Raw genomic sequence first — 18,309 nt, forward strand, 5'->3', positions numbered from 1 at the left:
GCAGCTACTAATTTTACTTTCTACTTCTTTGCCTTCACCACTGATCCTTACTTTCTTCATGGTCAACGTGCCACCTATTTACCTCTTCCCATCTTTCAGTGACTTATAAAATAATTGGTCATTCTCGGTATGGGGAAGCATGCAACTCTCTCCACTTCTTACCACAATGGAGAATCGGGTGCTGGAGCTACTAGTTAGTTGACCTTAGGATCTACGAGTTGGCCAACTTGCCACCTATTTACCTCTTCACACCTTTCAGGGGACTTATAAAATAATTGGTCATTTTCGGTATGGGGGAAGCATGTGACTCTCTCCACTTCTTACCACAATGAAGAATTGGGAGCAACCAGTCAGTTGGCCTTAGGGTTCATAAGTTGGCCATAATTGCTTGAATTTTTGGCCGGTTCCTACTGAATTGGCTGAAATTCGAGCAGTGGATGGCCAACTCATAGAACCTAAAGTCAACTAACTAGTAGCTCGAGCACCCAATTCTTCATTGTGGTAAGAAGTGGAGAGAGTCACATGCTTCCCCCATACCAAGGGAGTACTACTAGTACTACTAGTTAGTTGAACTTAGGTTCTAGGAGTTGGCCATCCACTGCTTGAATTTCAGCCAATTCAGTAGGAACCAGCCAAAAATTCAAGCAATTATGGCCAACTTATGAACCCTAAGGCCAACTGACTGGTTGGTCCCAATTCTTCATTGTGGTAAGAAGTGAAGAGAGTCAAATGCTTCCCCCATACCAAGAATGACCAATTATCATACAAGATACCGAAAGGTGGGAGGGGGTAAACGAGTGGCGGTTGACCATGAAGAAAGTAAAGATCATCAGCGAAAAGGACGAGGTATAAAGTAAAATTAATAGTTTGCCCAGAATCGGCAAAGCACAGCTTCTCTTTAAACCGAAGACAAGAACTAATCTCCTGACTCGGAGGTGACATAGCTCCAGCATCAACAATCTTCGTAGACCTCCTTCCTCTGCCACAGTTTGTATGATATGGTATATGCCAAAGTTCTGATCACACCCCTTGAAAAATAAAAAGCATACTTCCTCAAAGGGAATCCATCACCCTGAAATGTTTAAAGATTAATCTGCTCTGACACAACGCCGTATGCTGTGCTGGGAGGATACCAGCCTCCTCGAGGTGCCTCGCTGCATACAGATAAATATAGGTTTTGTTTAAGCATGTCTTGGTTTTAATGGCCTCACTTTTTTTAAAGGCAATTACTAAATTAATTCTAGGCAGTACAAAGAGTACTTTAATTATATATGAGTTTCAAGTATACCCATTGTAATGAAATATTGAGCTGCCAGTGCTATTTTTTGTTCTAAGTTGTCAGTTTCCTGGCTATCATGCTCTCCCGTAGCTTCATACAGCACTGACAATGAGCAGGAATTCAATGTGGCACTTTTCAGGTCACTTGGCTTTCATTTATTTATTTTAGATGGTGGGCAATGTAACAGGAGGAGCTGGAAGACTTTCAAGAGGACCGGCACGGAGTCGGGGAAATATGGCATTGCAACATCATTGGTGGAGTGTCCAAGACATACTCGGCTCACTAGGTTCCACAGGTTACAAAAACATGGGTTGACCCTTTAATTGCACCCAAAAAATCAACTTCTGCCTTTCTCTGCCAACATCCTATTCACTCTTGGGCAGTTTATTGATCAAACTGAGAATCGTTTCAAAACATTAGACAAGCAAGTAATGCTTTATGTCCAAGAGTATGTGTAAACCACCCAAAAAGTTGAAGTTCAAGTATGTCGATTTACAAAGACATTGTAGACAATTGTGCTCTTCCAACCTTGTGGTGACAGTTTGACTGTGCCCCTTTGTACAAAGCCTTGACCTCAACCCTACTGAATGCCTTTGGGATGAATCGGAATGCTTGTTAGCCAGGTTCCCTCATCGAACATCAGTATCTGACCTAACAAATGGGCACAGATTCTCCAAAATCAGGTGGAAAGTCTTCCCAGAGGAGTAGAGGTTGTTATAACCCCAAAAGAAGGGAGAGCATGTATGTATCTGTGTGACTTACTACCTCCAACCCAAAAAACATATTGGTAGGTTGAATCCCAAACTCCCAAGTTCTTCCTTTCTCAGCCAACATCACTCTTGGGCAGCTCATTGATTAAACTGAGAATTATTTCAAACATTAGACAAGCAAGTAATGCTTTATGTCCAAGAGTATGTGGAAACCACCCAAAAAGTTGAAGTTCAAGTGTTTTGATTTAAAGGCGATCTTAATGCTACTGCATACAAAAATTTTAGACAATTGTGCTCTTCCAAACTTATGGTGACAGTTTGAGGAAGACCATTTTCTGTTCCAGCATGAGTGTGCCCTGTACACAAAGTCAGCTCCATAAAGACATGGTTTGACCAGTTTGGTGTGGAGGAACTCGAGTGTCCTGCACAGAGCCCTGATCTCAATTCTACTGAACACGTTTGGGATGAATTGGAACGCAGATTGTGAGCAAGATCGTCTCACTCAACATCAGTGCCTGATATCGCAAATGCTCTATTGGCGGAGTAGGTAAGGGCAGTAAAAACTTCACATTCATTCCAAAACTGTTCAGTAGGGTTAAGGTCAGAGCTCTGTGGAGGACACTTGAGTTCCTCCATGACCTCAAACCTACTGAACACCTTAGGGATTGAAGAACTGAACATAAGTGTTCTGTAGGGTTAAGGGCATGGTAATAATGTTGGATGAAAAGACCTTATATCAAAAGTTCTCCAAAAGCAAGGTTGAGGTCAGGGTTCTGTACAGGACACTCGAGTTCCTACACACCAAACTGGTCAAACCATGTCTTTATGGAGCTGACTTTGTACACAGGAGCACAGTCATGCTGGAACAGAAAAGGGTTTTCAACAAACTATCACCACAGAGTTGGAAGAGCACAGTTGTCTAAAATGTCTAAATGTCTGAGTTCAAAATCTTTTTAGTGAAGAGTATGGTTAATACTACATCCTACAAACACATTGTAGAGAGTTGTGCTCTTCCAACCTTGTGGTAACCGTTTGGTGAAGACCCTTTTCTGTTCCTCCATGACTGTGCCCCAAGGTAAAAAGCCAGCTCAATAAAGATGGTTTGACCGGTTTGGGGTGGAGGAACTCAAGTATCCTGTACAGAGCCTTGACCTCAACCCTACTGAACACCTTTGGGATGAATCGGAATGCTGATTGTTAGCCAGGTTCCCTCATCCAACATCAGTATCTGACCTAACAAATGGGCACAAATTCCCACAGACGCTCTCTAAAATCTTGTGAAAAATCTTCCCAGAAGTGTAGACCCTGTTATAACCACAAAAGGAGAGAGAGCATGTATGTATCTGTGTGGCTTTCTACCTCCAACCCAAAAAATATACTGGTAGGTTATTATTATTACATCGAGTTTATATAGCGCCAAAGGGTTTGCTCAGCGCTGTACAATAGAGGGGGGGGGACAATATAAGAAACAGAACAGCAACAACAACAGTACACGAGGGGTTATAGGGCCCTACTCTTTCGAGCTTACAATCTAGGAAGGAGGGGTAGTGGTACAGGAGGAAGTGGCTGTGGGGGATGGAGTGGTAGGAGGAATAAAGGAGAACGGCTGTTAGGTGAGGGAGGGGTAGGCTTCCCTGAAGAGATGGGTTTTCAGGGAGCGCCTGAAGGTAAGAAGGGAAGGTGACAGTCTGATGGATTGGGGCAGTGAGTTCCAGAGCATGGGGGAGGATCTGGAGAAGTCTTGCAGTCGTGCATGGGAGGAGGAGACCAGAGAGAAAGATAGAAGGAGGTCCTGTGAGGAGCGAAGGGCACGGGTACGGTGGTACTTGGGTATCAGGTGGGTGAGGTAGTTAGGGGCAGTGTTGTGAATGGCTTTGTAGGTCAGAGTTAGTAGTTTGAATTTGATGCGTTGGGCAATCGGGAGCCAGTGGAGGGATAGGCATAGAGGGGTGGCAGAGGTGGAGCGGTTGGTGAGGTGAATGAGTCTGGCCGCTGAGTTCAGGATGGTCTGGAGCAGGGAGAGCCTGCACTGGGGTAGGCCGGTGAGGAGGGAGTTGCAGTAGTCCAGGCGTGAGATAATCAGGGAGTGTACGAGTAGTTTAGTGGTGTCTGGGGTAAGGAAGGAGCGTATCTTGGAGATGTTGCGGAGGTGGAGCCTACATGTGTTTGTAAGTGATTTGACATGAGGTTGGAAGGAAAGGTTAGAGTCCAGAATGACGCCAAGGACTTTGGCTTGCGGGGCGGGATTGATGGTGGTGTTGTTGGTAGTGATGGATAGGATGGGGGGGGGGGGGGTGAGTGGGCAGGGGGAAAGATGAGGTTGAATGGTTTTTGGCCAACCTGGATATAAGGGTATGAGCTGCTTTAACAGTAGAGACAAAGGATTAATACACTCTGTCAGGAAATCTTGTTACTACTGTAAAAAAAGTAAAAAAAAAAAGGTCATCAGTTGCAAGGCTTTTATACAATCAGTACGATGGACAGACCTCCCAGCGCCAAACAATGACTCAGCTCTTCCCCGTGAAGTGTCGGCTAAAGTTTATGGTATTGATAAAATGCTCAGTGGTGTGATTACTTCTCACTCTCAGCATTGCTTTGTTTTCCTACCGAGGCATCAAAACATCTCTCATATGTCCATAATGGAGAGAAAAGCAGTAAAAAGACGAGGATAAGTTGTGAGAATACGGTCCGTAAACTGCAGATCGAATCTATGTGGAATTTGTTGTGTTGGCGTCACTTTATGAAAGCCGTTCATAGAGGTCTGAACATATTTTTTTTTCTTTCTTATGTTCAAAACTAAAAATAAAAAAAAAAATAAGAAGTGGACCTTCCCCTCCTCCGCACACAAAACTGCTGCAATTACTGTAGCTACTATAGTCTTGCCTGCTTCTTCACCTCCTCCTATAATCCTGTGCTGCCATTTTGGCTAGCAGACGCCATTTGTGGCTAGCTTCCTCTTCCTTCATCTTTAGACCGGCCCAAAAAATGACATCCATGCCAGATCAGTGTAGGGAAAAAAAAAAAAAGGATGAAAAATGATGTCAATATGACAAAACGCATTGGGCGGAGCTTAGCGATCCCGGAGTAAACAGGCCCCTGAATTACAGGCACCTGAACACTCAGATGTGAACGGGGACAATTTAAAAGCATGGGATTTAGATTGTTGAGCATTTTGAAGCTTTGAGCTCCAATGGGGACTCAAAGAGTACCTGTCCTATGTTCACATAGATTATGGTGTGTGCGAAAGACCACACTGGACTGGTGAATCAACAAATGAGTTGATAGCTATAAAGGTGATAAATACGGTGGGAGCTTCTTCTTGGGCACTGATCCTTCAAAGGCGGCCATGGTACTATGTTCGGTCGAGATTTCAGGGCTGCTACTTTTTTGAGGAGGATGAACACTGTCTCAGCTGGCGTAACTTGAATGGGTATGACAGGCCACTCGATAACAGATGATCATCTAGCTCGGTGGCATATTTCAGAATTTTATTGAAGATGTACAGGTTACAGGTGGATCCAACGCGTTTCAGAGGAGAAGCCTCTCCGTTCTTCAGGGCTGTTGATATGTCAATGTATATGTTGGTAACACTCCAATAGGAGGCGACTGAATGCTGTTTGCAGTATTTCCAGAGAGCCGGTATATTAGAGACGCAAGGTAGCCTACCTACAAATTGAAGAAGGGGGTGAATGTTCCTCCGAAATGCGTTGACTCCACCTGTACATCTTCAATAAAATTCTGAAATATACCACCAAGTGAGATGGTCATCTGTTACCGGGTGCTCGGTCATGCCCATACAAGTATGTCCACAAAGGTCAAAGCAACAAGGTAACTTTAATGTAGTCTTCTTCAGAAGAATACAATGACCTTTCTTATGCTCCTCCACCACTTTGATCAACTGTGGGGAATGAACGACTTCTGTCAGCTAGGAGTTGCCAGGGTCCAGGCTATGGATTCCATGTTTGACAGCAGCGATTGCTCCAGCGTGGTCACAAAAGCAGGTTCTCTATAACCACAAGTACCAGAATTGCCATCAGTTCCTGGTGCTGAATGGGGTCCCTCAATGGACAAAGCACAGATTCGCATTAGATAACTTAAAAATAGCAATGGCAAATAGTAGAGAATGGGATTGATCGGGGACACCTAAATATATTTCTTTTTTTCCGCACTTTACACAGGGATCAGATTCCAGGCACAGATACAGATCTCCTCATTAGCTAGTAAGTGGCAGAAGGTTGGAGCACGCTGCGGGGTTGTGCCGCCAAGAGATGAAACAAGAGATGAAACAAGGGGGTCCAGATGCTCCACCAGCATTCTACCCTCACAATACTGGAAAGTAGCTCAGAGGATACTGGAAACCGAGTCGGCTCCTTGTATACTGCCAATACACCCGCAAGGCAGGGCGTCACACTGAGGTGATCCAAATTACGACATTTTAAAGAGGCGCTGTCACCCAAATAACAAAATGATACCATTTTGTCATCGGTAAGCTAGTTTTTCCAATGCCAGCATATAGGTCTTCTAAATCAAGTCGGCATTTAACTGCCTCCCGCCCGCCATATGAGGTAATGACGGGCGCAAGGCGGTTCTCTCGTTCTGGGAGGACGTCATATGAGAGGAGAGCCGGTAATCGGCATTACTCAGAGGGGACATGTGCACTGATCATCAGGGTACTGATCATCAGTGTACCCTGATGATCTGTGTAGCCCCAGAAGTGCCACCTGTCAGTGTCCATCAGTGCCAGCTGTCAGTGCTCATCAATGCCACCTGCCACTGCCCATCGGTGCCACATCAATGCCACATATCAGTGCATACCAGTGCACATCAATGCCACATATCCGTGCCCATTTGAGCTGCCTTTCAGTGTCACCTATCAGTGCCAGTCAGTGTCACCTATCAGTGCCAGTCAGTGCTACCTATCAGTGCTGCCAATCAGTGCCGCCTATCAGTGCGCATCAGTGCTGCCTATCAGTGCTGCCTAACAGCACCAGTCAGTGCCAATCACTGCCACCTATCAGTGCCATATATGAGTGCTGCCTTTCAGTGCCCATCAGTGATGCCTGTCAATGCCCATCAGTGCCACCTACCAGTGACTCCCCATCAGTGCCACCTATCAGTGTCCATCTGTGCAGCCTATCAGTGCCTATTACTGCAGCCTCAATAGAGCACATCAGTGAAGGGAAAAGAAAATTACTTATTTACAAAATTTTATAACAAAAACTAAGAAAAAACTTTTTTTTTTTCAAAATTTTCAGTGGTTTTTGGTTTGTTTAGCAAAGAATAAAAAACCCCGAGGTGATTAAATACCACTAAAAGAAAGCTCTATCTGTCTCAAAAAAATAATAAACATTTCATATGAGTACAGTGTTGCATGACCGCGCAATTGTCATTCAAAGTGTGACAGCGCTGAAAGCTGAAAATTGTCCTGGGCAGGAAGGGGGGGGGGGGGGGGGAGTGCCCGGCAGGCTAGTGGTTAAATAGCCTTGTTGGAGTAGGGAAGGGTTAAACCCATCAGTTTTTTTTTTTTTTTAATTAAGCCTTTAGAATCATTTTCCTGTTATGAAGATGCTGCAACATATGTCTCGTTTTAGATTTTGCCCATAATTCCACTACAGAGGACAGAAAGATACGATGGAACTAAAAGAAAAACAATGTAACAATAACATTTTCCGGCAGCAATATCTGGAATTCAGATCTATAAAGCCACAGCCTGCCTATCCGTCTACTGACACTCTACCTGCCTGGAGCCCCCAGGACCCCCATTGGCCATTCGTAGGCGTTGATTCTCCCTGTGACCCCACTTAACTAACATCTTGTTCAGATCTGCTGCCGAGCCTTCAGGAAAATAAATCACAAGAATTGATCTTTGTGGGAGTGAGAGCCCAGAGCGGCAGAAACCATCAGAGGTAGCGTTGATTTGACCCCGTGTAACCCAACGCACTGGAATTTCAGTTTATAAGCTGTTCACCATGCATGTATTGATGTTTCTACATCGCAGCAAGGGTTTGACCAATCACGGTTCATTGGCGAGCTTCGACAGAGATCCGAAAAATAGAAAATAGAAAAGGAGGAAAGGGTTGTCGAAGAATTTCCACACTGTACAACAGACAAACTTTTTTAAATGGGAAGTCCCGTCTCATTTTTGTTTTCAATGTGAATCTGCAGATCAAGTTATAGCGAATCTGTAAGCCACTTTGCACTTTTCCCAACTCCTGTCTAAGGGTCTTCCACTTATTATCCACGTTCTTTGTGCCTTTCTGATGCTGGATTCGTTCTTGACGAAGGGCTAGCCTACCCCAGTTATGGGATCAGCAAGTCCCGGCCACCGACCAGCTACCTCTTCAGTAATAGCACTGCAGTGGCCAATGAAGCAGTTCTCATTAAGCTAAGTTCAGACCTTTGCATGTTGGAAATGCATGTACAATCGCGTGCTTTCAAGACATGCAGAAAAATGCATGGTCCGTTCCAGACATGCAGAGATAAGCGTTGCCCTTTCCCGACATGCAGAGAAACGTGTTGCCCTTTCCCGACATGCAGAGAAACGTGTTGCCCTTTCCCGACATGCAGAGAAACGTGTTGCCCTTTCCAGACATGCAGAGAAATGTGTTGCCCTTTCCCGACATGTAGAGAAATGTGTTGCCCTTTCCCGACATGCAGAGAAACGTGTTGCCCTTTCCCGACATGCAAAGAAACGTGTTGCCCTTTCCCGACATGTAGAGAAATGTGTTGCCCTTTCCCGACATGTAGAGACATGTGTTGCCCTTTCCCAACATGCAGAGAAATGCGGTGCCCTTTCCTGAACATGCAAAGAAATGTGTTGCCCTTTCCAGACATGCAGTAAAACACGTTGCCCTTTCCCAACGGGCAGAGAAACACGTTGCCCTTTCCAGACATGCAGAGAAACACGTTGCCCTTTCCCAATGGGCAGAGAAACACGTTGCCCTTTCCAGACATGCAAAGAAACGTGTTGCCCTTTCCCGACATGTAGAGAAATGTGTTGCCCTTTCCCAACATGCAGAGAAACGCGGTGCCCTTTCCCAAACATGCAGAGAAACGCGGTGCCCTTTCCTGAACATGCAGAGAAATGTGTTGCCCTTTCCAGACATGCAGTAAAACGCGTTGCCCTTTCCTGAACATGCAGAGAAATGTGTTGCCCTTTCCAGACATGCAGTAAAACGCGTTGCCCTTTCCCAACGGGCAGAGAAACACGTTGCCCTTTCCAGACATGCAGAGAAACACGTTGCCCTTTCCCAATGGGCAGAGAAACACGTTGCCATTTCCAGACATGCAGTAAAACGCGTTGCCCTTTCTCCACATTCAAAGAAAAATGTTGCCCTTTCCCAACATGCAGAGAAAAGCATTGCCCTTTCCAGACATGCAGTGAAACACGCTGCCCTTTCCCGACATTGCAGAGAAACTCGTTGCCCTTTCCTTACATTGCAGAGAAACATGCTGTCCTTTAGCAGACCTGCAGCAGTGCCAAAGATTGTTAATGGCACCACCACAGATCTGCAGACCCAAGTGAAACCGCATGGTGTATTTTTGGAGAAGAATCAGGGACTTCTTTTCCACGTTTATTAACATGAACGGGCCGTCCTGCACACACTGCACGGAAATAGGCCCGTGCTTGTTCACACCCGTTCATGTGAACCAAGCCTTAAAGCATATATAAAGACCAAACTTAGTTTAAGATGGAGTGGGCAAGAGTTAGAACCCATGTGAGGGTTTTACTGCCGACTGCCCCCCCCCCCCCCCCAGGGTGATTCACCCTATTTGTCCTGGTGACTACCGGATGTTACAATTGTCTCCAGAAAACAATTCCCTTCACTTTTGGAGATTTTCTTAATTCCTATTGTGCCTGTGGCACAAATTGAAGGGAAATGTCCCCAATGGTAAACAGACACTGGAACAGGGAGTCATAGGAATATCCTCCAATGGTGGGAATCTATCCTGGGGACGACCATCTAAGAACATAACTCGCCTCACTTTGGGAGATTTCCTCACTTCCTGTTGTGCCTGTGGCACAAGAAGTGAAGGGAAATTTCCTCAATGGTACACAGCAGCCGGAACAGGGAGTCATAGAAATGTCCTCCAATGGGTGCATCTATTCTGGGAACAACCACCTAAGAAGGTAATTCCCCTCATTTTGGGAGATTGCCTCATTATGCCTCTAGCACAGGAACTGATGAATTTCCCCAATGGTACACAGACGCCAGAATGGGGAGTCTTAGAAATATCCTCCAGTGGGGGAATCTCTTCTGTTCTGTGGACAACCATATAAGAAGGTAAATCCCCTCACTTTGGGAGATTTGCCTCATTGCGCCTTTGGCACAGGAAGTGAAGAAAAATGTCCCCAAGGGTACACAGCCACCAGAACAGAGGGTCATAGAAATGTCCTCCAATGGGGGTATCTCTTCTGTTCTGAGGACAACCATCTAAGAAGGTAACTCCCCTCACTTTGGGAAATTTCCTCACTTCCTATTGTGCCTCTGGGAAGGGAAATCGGTACACAGACAGGAACCAAACTTCCAGGGGTTTTAATGCTTCCCTACTCTACCCAAAACTACAAAAACAAGTTTGGGATATGCATACCCTTTAAGGGTAAATCATTGAATCAGTCGTAGGCTTTTGGGATTGAAAATTTGTTTTTCTGCTCCATTAATTTGAGTGTGAAACCGTATTGAGCTATTTTTTTAAAGGATGATGGGATTCCCTTTTAAAATTCAAAGTTCAGATCTAATTTGCCTTGCTAGTACAGCGTGGAGAGACAGCGGAAAAACATTCCCAGAGCAGTCTAGAAGGTTCATATTAATTCCCATTCACATGACCGATGATTGACAAATTCATGTCATTATTCCACCATCAGTCACCAGCCCCTGGACATCTTCTGCACCGGCCAGATTGGTGAGTCAGCCTGATCTGAGCGAGAAGTGCAAACACAGAACAGATTGCCGCTGACATCACAGCCTATTCAGAGCCACTTAGAAAGCATTTACTTAAAGGACAAGATGGCTCGAAGTGACAGGCGACGACCGGGGAACTGGTGTCTGACACAGCCCTACTATCAGGGGGGTGGTCATGCGTGGCATATGACAACATAGGATGCTTGCCTTTGTGAGAGACGCCTCTACCTATGCGGATACTGAGCTCTCGATCTCCGTACTCTGACCCTTCGTCCTTTTCCTTTGGTGGTTTGGAGTCAACAGCAGCGATGGAGAATGGGTCGTCACTTATGCCCTGAAAGACAGAGAGTACGGCATGTCTTTCAATGAAGAGGAAAACAAAAACTAGATAATAGTAAACACTCTGAACCTAAGGTTGCAACTCCAGATTTAAAAGACACAAATTATTCAAAAACACATCAATTGTATTTTATTACAAGCAAGCATGGTAAGTACCTGGGATTGATAGTAATCTCTTGTAATTCCCTGCACAGAAAAAGAGTTTGTCATCGGTCACACCGCTGCAATTTAAAATCGTGAGTTTTGTGTGCAACTTCAGCGTGATTTCTGAAGAATTTACTGCTACTTGTGAAGATTTTCAACGATTTCAACGATTTTCTTGCAATCTGCAGCACGATTTCCATTACAGTCTATGTATGTGAAAAAGCAACAAAACTGCAGAAAAAGTAAAGCAAGAACTACTTTAGAAATCGCGCTGCAGCAATTCGCACGTGTTAAGACCCTGACATTCACACTCATTAGATGTGCTTTCAATTCGCAAATCGCACTTTAGACTAAAAGATTACAAAACATCACAAGGAGCCAGTCAGTCGTGATAGGAGGAGAGAGCAGAGTGGGAAGAGAGATGAGCGCGCGCGCGTTCGGTTCGCGGTCGGCCATTCGAACCTAATGACTGTTCGACCGTGAACTTCGAATACAACGCAAGTCTATGGGACTCGAACTTGTAAATTCAAAAGTTCCCATCTTGAAGGCTTATATTCTAGTTATTGGCCATTTTTCATTGCCTAAAGCAGGGGTGTCAAACTGGCGGCCCTCCAGCTGTTGCAAAACTACAAGTCCCATCATGCCTCTGCCTTTGGGAGTCATGCTTGTAACAGTCAATCTTGCAATGCCTCATGGTAGTTTGGTAACAGCTGGGGGGCCGCCAGTTTCACACCTGTGGCCTAAAGTTAAAAAAAAAGACAAAAAAATATCATGCCTGGGGGGGTCCCCTTAAACTACCTGCAAAGCTGCACATCTGTACAACATATAGAAGCTGCTGCAGCAGGACTGACTCTTACTTTATTTATTTATTTTTTTTAAAAGGCATTTTTATTTAAAAAAAAAAAAAAACAGCGTGGGGCCCCCCCCAATCCATACCGGACCCTTTAGGTCGGCAAAGGGCCTGGCAGGACATTTAAGGGGAAAAAAAAAGGGGGGGAAGCATGGGCTCCCCCCTAAATTCCTACCAGACCCTTGATCCGAGCACAGGCCTGGCAGGGCAGGGCAGGAAGGGGGGGGGGGGGGTGATGAACAAGCATGCCCCCGTCTCTACAGCTTACCAAGCCACGTGCCCTTGGCATGGGGATGGTGGCAAGGGCCTCTTCCCCGCAACCCTGGTCCAGTGGTTGTGGGGGTCTGCAGGCAGGGGGGCTTATTGGCATCACCCTGATGCTGCCCCCCACCACGTAACTTAAAAATTGCACCAAAAACGCTTCTCAGAGGTGTTTTTCAGACGCTTTTCTGGCACCTTTCAGTCGTTTTTCAGGCGTTTTCCATTGATTTCAATGGGAAAAGGCATGTTTGGGGCGTTTTTTTAACTCACCAAACATGCCCCAAAGATGCTGCAAGCGGGAGTTTTTACACCGCACCACAAGCGCACTGCCCCAGTGTGAAAACATACATAGATACATATTCACATACATATTTTTCTCAAGCTTTTCAGGCACTTTTTTAACGCAAAAAAGCTTCAAAAACTCCTCAGGGTTAAAGTAGTCTTTTATTAAAAAATAAATAAAAAGCCAAAAAAATGGTTCCATCATTGTAATCCACCGTCAATCATGGCGTCCAGCATTGTCATTATGACGCAGACTCACTGAGAAAAAAAAAAACAACGCCTGCCAACCCGTCTGCACCTGCGGAGTACTTGACGCAATCTGGCATTTGCCAGTCAGATATAAACAAATAGGTGGAGCTAGCGGTGATGCCACCACTAGCTCTGCCCAATTGTGCTGTGATTGGCCAAAGCATTGCACCTGACCACAGGTGATTGCTTTGGCCAATCACAGCTCTCACAATGCGCTGTGAGAGTGCAGTGCAATTGCGGGGCATGGCGGGTGAATAGCCTGCCGAACGTCCTTACAATTCGTGCGTTCAGCAAACACACGAACGGCTGATGTTCGCGTTGAACATACGTTCGACTCGAACATCAAGCCCATCTCTACTCCTTATCCTTCCTCTGTTTAGTTACAAGGAACAAGACCAGTAAGGGAGAACTGCACGATCACGCCCACAAAAGTAGGTCCAGAAACGTCTTTGATGCGACAAGTTGCAGCACAGTGCTCAGGTGTGAACAGGTACCATAGGTTACTATGGGCATCCAAATGGGGAGCATTAAAGCTTCCAGTTGCCTAGGTGTGAACCAGGCCTAAGTGTTACTTAACCCTTTCCCACCTCGTCCCAGCATCCCTTTAACAGAGCATTTAAACCCGAGGTCGAGAAGCACCGGCTGATCATGTGACCTTTATGATTGGCTGTCACTGTGGTCACATGATTGGGAGTCAATCCCACCAGCTCGGAGAGATGTCTTTGACAGCTTGGTAATTGTACTGGAAGTGCACAGCAAGCATGCCACCCATGGACGCATAAGTGTGGTGTATGGGCATTAAAGCCTACCATCTTTGCTACCCCACATATGCGCTATGTGGGAGGCAAGAGGTTAATTGTTGCAAAGAAAACTCGGGTCCAGGCTATGCTGTCTGGCAGTGCTGTGTAAATTTCAGGACTGAATCCTTTGGAAGCTAAAACAGATCCCTTATGTATTCAATATGTACAGCTGCTTGCCTGGAATTCAGCTTTAAAAAAATAAAATCAAACTTACATATGTATTCTATACAATACAAATGAGTCACAGAGAAGATCTATAAGACGAAGTAGACCTTGTTCACACTTAAGAGTTCCACCTTAGATCCCCGGCTGAATCATTTAATATTGTCTTCAATTTCTTAGCCCTGATGAAGGGTTGGCTGTTTGACCTTTTATTGTGAAAAACAAATTCTTACTGAGCTTATTCAAATTCTTGTGTAGCTGAAGATCTGATCATCTGGGATACAAAACTCCACCAACACATTTTCAGGCTACTTACGGGGAAAAAGTTCAAGTACTCTCAAGAGTTCTTAATTAGGCTGTCTGCTCAAACGTATTCTCCTCCAGTAGCCACTCTTCCCATGATGAAAACCTGTTGTAGGTGGAACACAATGGGGCTGGGTTTTGGGTTGGAGTGAGCGGTGTGCTGCCATTGCAGTAATCCTTGGCTGGAGTTGAAAGTCTTTGGTGTGTGGCCTATTTTTTGGATGGTGGATTACAGTTGGGCAAGAGCTGACATGTTATTTGGTTGCTAGATTAGTGGAGAAGAGTAGATTGGTTATTTGGATAGTGCGACTCATTGTTTGGTTGGTGGATTACAGTGGAGCAAGAACAGACTCATTATTTGGATGGTGGATTACAGTTGGGCAAGAGTTGACATGTTATTTGGATGGTGCGGCCTATTATTTGGTTGGATGATTACAGTGGAGCAAGAATAGACTCATTATTTGGATGGGGGATTACAGTGATACTAGAGTAAACAAGATATTTGGATGGTGTGGACCGTTATTTGGTTGGTAGATTACAGTGGGGCAAGAGTAGACTCGTTATTTGGATGGTGCAGCCCGTTATTTGGATGGTGGATTACAGTGGAGCAAGAGTTGACTCGTTAATTGGATAGTGCAGCCCATTGTGTGGTTGGTGGATTACAGTGGGGCAAGAGTAGACTCGTTATTTGGATAGTGCAGCCCATTGTTGGGTTGGTGGATTACAGTGGAGCAAGAGTAGACTCGTTATTTGGCTGGTGCAACCTATTCTTTGGAAAGTGGATTACAGTGCGGCATGAGCAGAATCACTATTTGAATGATGCAGACCATTATTTGGATGGTGAATTACAGTGGAACAAGAGTTGACTCGTTATTTGGATGGTGGATTACAGTGGTACTAGAGTAGACAAGTTATTTGGATGGTGTGGACCGTTATTTGGTTGGTAGATTACAGTGGAGCAAGAGTAGACTCGTTATTTGCATGGTGGATTACAGTGGGGCAAGAGTAGACAAGGTATTTGGATGGTGTGGACCGTTATTTGGTTGGTAGATTACAGTGGAGCATGGGCAAACTCTTTATTTGGATGACGCAGACCATTATTTGGTTGGTGGATTACAGTGGAGCAAGAGTAGACTCGTTATTTGGCTGGTGCGACCTATTATTTGGAAAGTGGATTACAGTGCGGCATGAGCAGACTCATTATTTGAATGATGCAGACCATTATTTGGATGGTGAATTACAGTGGAACAAGAGTTGACTCATTATTTGGATGGTGGATTACAGTGGTACTAGAGTAGACAAGTTATTTGGATGGTGTGGACCATTATTTGGTTGGTAGATTACAGTGGAGCAAGAGTAGACTCGTTATTTGGATGGTACAGCCTATTATTTGGTTGGTGGAGAACAGTGGAGCAACAGTAGACTCATTGGGATTGTGCGGCCCATTAGTCGGTTGGTGGATTACAGTGTAACAAGAGTAGACTCGTTATTTGCATGGTGGATTACAGTGGGACAAGAGTAGACTCGTTAGTTGGATGGTGCAGCACGTTATTTGGATGGTGGATTACAGTGAAGCATGGGCGGACTCTTTATTTGGATGACGCAGACCATTATTTGGTTGGTGGATTACAGTGGAGCAAGAGTTGACTCGTTATTTGGATGGTGGATTACAGTAGGGCAAGAGCAGACTCGTTATTTGGATGGTACGGCCGATTATTTGGATGGTGAACAGTGGAGCAACAGTTGACTCATTGGGATTATGCAGCCCATTATTTGGATAGTGAATTACAGCGGAGCAAGAGTAGATTTGTTATTTGGATGGTGCGGCCCATTATTTGGTTGGTGGAGAACAATGAGCAAGAGTAGACTCGTTATTTGGATGGTCTGGCCCATTATTCGGTTGGTGGAGAACAGTGGAGCAACAGAAAACTCATTGGGATTGTGCGGCCCATTATTTGGATAGTGAATTACAGTGAAGCAAGAGTGGACTCGTTATTTGGATGGTGCAGACCATTATTTGGATTGTGGATTACAGTGGTACCTGAGTAGACAAGGTATTTGGATGGTGTGGCCCATTATTTGGATGATGGAGAACAGTGGAGCAACAGTAGACTCATTGGGATTGTGCGGCTCATTATTTGGTTGGTGATTACAGTGCAGCAGGAGCAGACTCGTTATTTGGATGGTCTGGCCCATTATTTGGTTGGTGGAGAACAGTGAGCAAGAGCAGACTCGTTATTTGGATGGTCTGGCCCATTATTCGGTTGGTGGAGAACAGTGGAGCAACAGAAAACTCATTGGGATTGTGCGGCCCATTATTTGGTTGGTGATTACAGTGCAGCAAGAGTAGACTCGTTATTTGCATGGTGGATTACAGTAGACTCCAGGGCCTTGGCACCCAGCCGACTGCCAAACCCCTTATGGGGAGCCCTCATCAGGCAAATGAACACCCTCAAGCAAGTTGGGGGTCGGGCCGTTCTCTACATCCCTTCCCAACATTAGGACTTGCCTAACACCACGCCACCTACACTCTTGGGCCTGTTCAGAAGGTCTGCTCACAAAATAACTCCTACAAACAGGCAAGCATGGTAACAGGTATGGAAATATACAGCTTTCGATTTAAATGAAGAATTACCTTTCTAAAGCTGATGTTCCCACGCTAATGTATTCTGTAGTTTAACGCTTTATTTGTATGCAGACGGTAAAGTCGAACAGTACGAGGAGGAGGGAGCGGAGGTTTTGGGATAGCGGGGATGAGTGCGAATTGGAAAAGGCAGTAACTCAGATGTCATCGACCGACGGCGCACTCTTCCACATTAATGTATTTTTACCGCGTCTGCTCGCAGAATGACACTTAATACAGCGACTGCATAATTTCCAGGTTATGGCACGCGTGCGGTTTTGAACAGCGGTTCCCGAGCATCACAGTAATGAGTCCGTAGTGTCACATACCATACATCAACTCCACAATGGACAAAATTACATTACAAGTTCATTTATGCATCCTCGGGCGGGGCAGGTTGGCTGGAGCAATGCTGACTTTGCAGAGGAAGGGACCCCGGTTGTTGGCTGCGATAATCATTTTTCTATTAAAATGCATTATTTAACGGGAGACGCATACTCTTCAAGACTTGTATTTAACCACCTGCCGTCCGGCCGCTGTATATAAATGGCTGGACGGTGGCAGTCCAGGGGCGGGTAGCAGTTCATAAATGGCGCCCCCATTTTCAAGTTGTGCGTGCTCCCTGGGAGCGCACAGCACCGCGATCCGGTGCCTGCTGTGTCCTCCGGACACAGTGGAACACCGATCGTCGGACGGGACCTCTGTGTAAGGTCCCGATCATGTGATCACTGATCGGCCAATCAGTGATCACATGCAGAGCAGTAAGCAAGATGTCATTTCTGACATCATTGCTTACTACGTGTGAAATCTGTGAATGATCACAGAGGTCACGTGGTACAGGGGCATTCACAACAGCCTTGTACCATGTGGCAAGCTGTGACCAATCACAGCTCACACAGTATTTCTCAATGGCTGCAAGAATGCAGCCAGAGAGAAGGAGAAATGATTGCTTTTACAGCCTTTATGGGTGTAAAAGCAATCAGTGTAAAAAATAAAAAATCTTCATCACCCCCCACAATTGGTAGTGTCACCATGGTTACCCTGTACTGCTAGGGTGACAGTATGTTAAAAAAACAAATAATAATATTAAAAAAAAAAAAAAAAAACTTTAAATTTAAAACATTTTTAATTTTTGGTTATAAACTAATTGGATTATTTTTTTTTACTAAAAAGATAACTGAATAAATTTTGGCCAAGATTTATGATGAAATATTATTTATTTGCAAAATTTTATAAGAAAAACACTTTTGGACTTTTTCATTTACATAGCAAAAAAATAAAATCCCAGCGGTGAATAAATACCACCAAAATAAAGCTTTATCTGTCTCAAAAAAATGCTAAAAAATTCATATGGGTACAGTGTTGCATGACCGCGCAATTGTCATTCAAAGTGTGATAGCGCTG

At 44.9% G+C, this 18,309-nt stretch overlaps 1 protein-coding gene across 1 annotated transcript in view; it reads right to left on the reverse strand.

The window, feature by feature from the left end:
* Positions 1 to 18,309, reverse strand: part of SLC39A11 (solute carrier family 39 member 11) — a 306,777-nt gene that overhangs the window by 228,992 nt on the left and 59,476 nt on the right. Inside the window, exon 2 of the mRNA XM_089689524.1 lies at positions 11,100 to 11,226. Within this exon, the coding sequence (XP_089545650.1) occupies positions 11,100 to 11,226 (127 nt within the window). The remainder of the gene's footprint in view (positions 1 to 11,099; positions 11,227 to 18,309) is intronic.

The sequence above is a fragment of the Staurois parvus genome, unplaced genomic scaffold (genome assembly GCF_062004578.1).
Source record: "Staurois parvus isolate SC_StPar_1 unplaced genomic scaffold, SC_StPar_1.0 ptg000482l, whole genome shotgun sequence".
Lineage (NCBI taxonomy): Eukaryota > Metazoa > Chordata > Amphibia > Anura > Ranidae > Staurois > Staurois parvus.